This window comes from Sturnira hondurensis, unplaced genomic scaffold, assembly GCF_014824575.4.
Source record: "Sturnira hondurensis isolate 20B ecotype Veracruz unplaced genomic scaffold, ASM1482457v3 Scaffold0006437, whole genome shotgun sequence".
NCBI lineage: Eukaryota > Metazoa > Chordata > Mammalia > Chiroptera > Phyllostomidae > Sturnira > Sturnira hondurensis.
The window spans coordinates 2,996,966-3,002,965 of record NW_028079068.1 but is presented as its reverse complement, the minus strand read 5'-3'; the positions used below and the strand labels follow the sequence as shown (position 1 = coordinate 3,002,965).

The 6,000-nt window shown below is 44.0% G+C and overlaps 1 protein-coding gene across 1 annotated transcript in view; it reads left to right on the top strand.

The window, feature by feature from the left end:
- The first annotated feature begins 474 nt into the window (after positions 1-474).
- AKR1D1 (aldo-keto reductase family 1 member D1) overlaps positions 475-6,000 on the top strand; it is a 53,283-nt gene continuing 47,757 nt past the window's right edge. The window contains exons 1-2 of the mRNA XM_037049121.1: positions 475-595; positions 1,322-1,484. Of these exons, the coding sequence (XP_036905016.1) occupies positions 1,392-1,484 (93 nt within the window). The 5' untranslated portion in view covers positions 475-595; positions 1,322-1,391. The remainder of the gene's footprint in view (positions 596-1,321; positions 1,485-6,000) is intronic.

Genomic DNA, 6,000 nt, shown 5'->3' with positions numbered 1-6,000 from the left:
CTCAAGGTATCCAGGAAATATTAGAATGTCCTCACCCCTTCCCCCACCACAGGTGTGAGTTGGGGGAAGGGACAAATGGAGCAGGGCCATTGAGAGCTGTTTTGCACATCAACAGCTTTGTAGCTAACCTCTGGCATGGTCATTGAACACGTCTATAACCATTAACTGGTTGCATAGATATGTTAAATAGCTGTGGCCATGCTCTGAGACAGGGAGAAGGAAGTGACTTCCACCCAAGACTTACCTGGGTGGAAGGCAACTGGGGGGCAACTCCCCCTGGTTACGGCGCCTGCGTGAGAGCTTGGAGATGACTGGCTCCAGGCCATGGGGCCACACCTGCCCAGACTCATGATGGCAGCCCAGTAAAGCTAGAAGGAGGGGGAGTGCTGGCCGGCGTAGCTAATTGTGGGAGGAGTCAGAAATGTGGCTGCAGAAGATGATGGGCATGGGAATTTAAACCCAGGTGCGGCAGCCATTGAGGAGAGAACCACGCGGCTTTGGCAGAGTGGAGACGTCCCACAGCTCTGGTGAAGAGAAAACCGTGCAGCTGCCGAGAGCCTGAATCCCAGACGTTTGCTTCTTTTCCTGAGATACGGTACCTCGAATTAGGGCAGTGGGGAGAAGGAAGCATTGTGGGCATCTATAGGTATCCAAAAGGACTTTGATATTTTAGTGAAGACATTAGGTCACTACTTTAAGTCTACGTAGCCTGAAATAAACATTTCATTTCCTTTCCACAAATCTCTGGCATTGAGAGACATCTTTTCTTTGGTGGCAGACAAATGAAACTAGTGAGGGGTCCCTTCGGTAATAGTATATCGTACCCCTTGGATCCCCGTGTTTTGTTACAGCCTATTGTCTTTCCTCTAGCCCAGTGTTTCCCCAGTTTAATTGGGTGATAAAAATCCCAGGTCTCTCCCCTGTCCTCTGCATCAGAATTTCCAGGGAAGTCCTGGAAAACTTCTCCAGTCTCACCTCAAACTGGCCCTAATGTTGAAGTGTTCAGGCATATGAACCAGTAAATTTCCTTTATAGTTTAAGAGTATTTGAGATAGACTTGTTATTTGGCAACAAGCACATTTTAACTGATAGAACCCAGCTTGATTTGTTTCTTTTTGGGTTTTTTCCCACCTTTTCTCTGAAGAAAGGTAAGCATAAACTCTCAATGGGTTACTTATACATCTCTGATAAAGTTCAAAGGACAACCTCAGTTAGGATTTCCAGGATGACATGGAAGAAAACAGGTTGAGAAACAGATCGGTCAATCTGCCTTCCCTCCCACTGCTCCTCCCTCTGACCCCCGTTTCTTTGATTAAACAGGCCCTAGGTCACTTGTTCGAAAAGTGTGTAGAATCACCCCTAGAAATCTGAAATCCCAGGCTCTCGGCCAGATGGACCTCGGTGCAGCCGATCTCCGCATACCTCTAAGTGATGGGAACAGCATTCCTATCATCGGGCTTGGTACCTACTCAGATCCTAAGTCGGTAAGTGTGTCTGTCTATGTGCTTTTTCTCATAAGAAACTTTCCTAAAGCATAGTCTGCAATTCATGTTGAGTGGATCTCATTGATTTCCTTCTTTTAACGAAAGAAAGCAACCTCCAAGAGCTCATATCTGGCTGAATGAGTATTGTGGCAAATATGACACTGAACCGGTTTGTGACTTAAAATGATCCTGAATTAAAGGAGGGGACCTTTCTGCTTCCTTTGCGAAAATGAAGCTGGAGGTTTATTATTTGATTGATCCCCAGCACGTGAAATTACGGAGTTTGTGGCCTGTGATTTTTTTTTAAGTTCATATTTGAAGATTTTTAGTTTAGTCTAACAAACATATAGTGAAAACCTACCATGTATGAAGCACTAAGATCCAGAAGTTTCAAATATAAAGAGAATAGTCTCTACTACCTAGGGATTAAAAATCTAATAGAAGAGACACACTTTCTAATAACTAACTAATGAAAAATGAAGTTGAGAGTAAACGATACAAACAGCATCTCTGGGAAAACACCATAATCCCTTCCCTTTTTTTTCACCCAGCAACCCCCTTCCTAACCATGAACTTTCTGTTTGTTCTCTCTGTCTGTGAGTCTGCTTCCATTTTGTTTGTTTATTTTGTTCTTTAGAGTGTATTTAGAAGTGAAATAGCAGGGTATTTGCCTTTGTCTGGTTCAGTTCACTTAGCAAAAATGCCCTCTAGGTAAGCGATTTTCAACCTCTTTCATCTCAGGGCACACATGAACTAATTACTAAAACTCTGCACGCACCAAAAAATATATTGTTTGCCAATCCGAGCAAAAAATAGGTATAACTTTGATTCATTCACACTGGACAGCTATTGTTGTATTGGCTGTTGTCATTATTTTTATTTGACAAAACAAGGGAAAAGAGGTCAGTGTCCCTGACAAAACAGGTATGCATGTTTTAAAAATTCTTGTGACACACCAGTTGAAAATTGCTGCTCCGGGTCCATGCTGTAGCAAACGGTAAGATTTTATTCTTTTTTTATGGCCAAGTGATAGTTTATTGCGTAAATGTACCAGTGCTTTTTTACCCACTCAGCCTTTGGTGAGTACTTGGGTTGCTTCCATATCTTGGTTATTGTAAATGAAGCTACAATGACCATAGAGGTGCATATATTCTTTTGAACTAGTATTTTGTGGAATCACTGGGTCAGGGAATAGTTACATGTGACCGTGGAGAGCGAAGTGGGTCTCCATTAAAACATGATAAAGTTTCTACTCAAGTCTTTCTGCTGTTCTCATTGTAATTCAACACTTGGTGCTGATTACCAAAATAAAAAGTGGTATGTGTAGAAATGCTACTGACATTTGAGTGATCGTGAATGAATGAACTCTGGACAGCTGTGAACGAGCTAGTCAGGCAGAGACGCAGAGCTGAGGCCAGGCATTTTAGGCAGAAGAGAAGCGCAGAGTCACAAGCTATATGGCATGTCCAGGAAAGGCCAAGTCCACAGTGGCTGACACATGGAATTAGTGGTGGAGGTAATGGCAAGTGAGACTGGACTGCAGAAGAGGAGGAATTATTTCAAGTTTAGGAACCGAGGGATAGCAGCGTCAGATCAGTATTTTTGAAAGATAACTCTGGGGTAGCGTGGAGAATGGAGGAGAGAGGCAGAAAACTGAACTACAAATGCTGAGAGCAGTTAATAACACTGGTACCACAATCCCACATTCCATGCCCGTTGCCACTGTTTCGGTAATGCCAAGGAAAGTCACTGTTGGCACGATTCTAAGAGTCTGGATATCGACCCCTTCCTCTTCTTACTTGGCCCACTGTCTCTGTATGACCTCATTCATTATCTCTGCTGCAAGCACATAAATGCAGAGGCCCCTAAATCTGTATTTCCTATTCTGTTTGTTATAGCTCCCTGTACAACTGTGCACTGGCTATGACAGGACCTCCTGGGGCATTTTGGAAAACTACAGATCTTTAGGCTTCACCTCGGGTCTACAGAATTTGGATCTCAAGGGATAGAGCCTAAGAATCTGCATTTAACATGTTCCTTGGATATAATTCTGCTGTACAATCAAATAGGCACTCCAACCTCCACAGGCCCCTCTAAGTCAACACAGCAAAATATACTCATCAACTCTCCTTCCCTGCAAAATACTCCTTCTCCTAGCAAACAGCACCATTGCCAGCCATGCAGGTTAGAAATCTAAGTGTATTTCCTCGTCTGCCCTCTTCCTCACCTCTCTGCATTACATGCTAATGGTTGCTAAATAACTATTGAATTTATTTCAGAAATATCTCCTCATTTCACAGCCTGCTCTTTATCCATTGCTACCTGCCTTCGTTTAGGATCGCAATTTATCTTTGGGCTATCCTTCCAATTTTGTTCCCGTCCAACTACTTATCCAAAGTGGGGCCCTCGGGAGCTTCCTCGGGCCCAGATCTGATCACGGCACTCTGCTGTTTAATCATTTCAGTGGCTCCCTACCAATTACAGTGTGAAGTCCACACCCCTCACCTTGCGCACTGGGCCTTTATGGTTCAGTCAAGACCCACCTGTGCAGCAGCCCCTACCACCCATCTGCCAACCTCTCCCTTTATGGAAAACATAATAACCTAAGTTCTTTGAACATCATCCTCGTCTCCATGCCTCTGGACAGGCTGCCTTCTACCTGGAACCCCCTTTCTCCTCATCTGTTCACTCGACTAACTTCTACTAGACCTTCCAGGCGCAGCTCAAGGATCTCTCTCCTTAGAAGCCCATGTCCCGGCCCCCACAACTTGCCCCTTCTGTGTGTTCACATAGCTTCTTGTGCTCGCCTCTGTTGTAGCACTTATCAGGCTATATTGTTGTCCTTGTCCCTCCGCAATCTTTGCCACAAGACTGTGAACTTCATCAGGAAACAGATAAGGTCTTGCTTAGCTCTCTATTCCCAGCATGTTGTCTAGTAGGCGATGGGTGTTCAGCTGATGCTTGTCCACTTAGTGGATGAGTTTCTGGAAGCAGATGCGTACGTCTGTGAGCATCAGAGGACACGGGGATGCAAATGGACACAATAAGAACAGCTAATTTTGGGGGGACACTTAACCATGTGCCAGGAACTCTTTTAAGTGCTTCACATTACATGCATTTTCTAATTTAATTCTCACAATATTTTGAGAGAAATACCATTTAGCAAAATTTGTATAGATGAGAAAACAGGGGTTAATAAATTGCCCCAAACTTATAATGGGGTCCCTACTAAGGGACAGAGCAAGGATTTTAACCAATGTAGTTTGGGTTCAGATCTTGTGCTTTAATCCCTATATTATATTGCCTGTTACGAATATATCTTCTATTAATGAAGCTGCATATTTCTCACTGTGACTTTCTGTGTACATTTCTGTATAAGAAAGTATGTAGGAACATACGCCCTGCAGTATGTATCCTAGGATATATAAGTGCTATGGGTTAAAGACATTCAAAAGCATTCATGTGCCATTTCCCAAAAAGAGCTGTAACTTACTTCGCAAGATACCATATACAACAATCAAAGAATGTGACGTGAGAGGCACTCTGCTGGAAGTGATCACGTGTGCCCAAGCCACATTTGTGATCCGAAATGTTATCAGTTGCAAAATAATGTATGGAGTTGACAGTACATCTCACAAAATCAGAAACTGTAATGTGAAGAAAAATACACATGTGTCCGACAGATCTCGGGTAGGGGAAGAGGAGGGGCGGGAATATAGGGGCTGAGGGGAATAAAGGGGATGGAGTATCTCACACAGAGCAGACTCATGGCTTTCTGCTCCCAGCCAAACGACTGCAAATTGCTTTATCATCTACCCAGGGCTGATGAGGCAGAGGCTTAGAACCACCTGTCCCCAACCTGGTCACCCTGCAGCAAAAATACTGATTTAGGTTCAACCTCAGAATCAGTCTTATTTCTGGAGGCGGAGGCTGATGCCAAAATTTAGTCTTCTCCACTTCACATGCCCAAGAGTCTCTTCAAAACCTTTCCCTCCACAAGAGATACAAAGTGAATGCCAAGTTCAGGTAACTCTTTAACTGGAACTCATTTGCGTTTTGTGTACATAGTGAACTCAGTCAATATTTTTCCCGGGGTCCTGTTCAGTGGGGATACAGAAGTTAGAGAGCAGCCGGGCCCCGAGTGAAGATTAAAGCATGTCTTCAGTGGAGGATGGGGTCGGAGCAGAGATGGGAGGCTAAAATAAGGAGACTAACACCGTCTCTTCCAACTCCTGCCTGGCCGAGGTCCCACTGGAACATATGGAGACAGGAACCCTGGGGAAGCAGCTGGGGAAAGCAGTTTTATGGAACCACGTGAGGCTGACCAACCTAGGTTTTCCTGACCTGCAAAGCCTTTCTCTCTCCTCTCTCAACATGCCCAACTTTCTTGGAAAGGTGCTTCATGCCTGTGAATTCAGGGAACGTGAGACGAACCAAGATTAGTAGCATTAAGCACTCTGTGTATTACCTCACCTAATAATCACTAACAAAAAACCCCAAGTGCATAAATTATCTA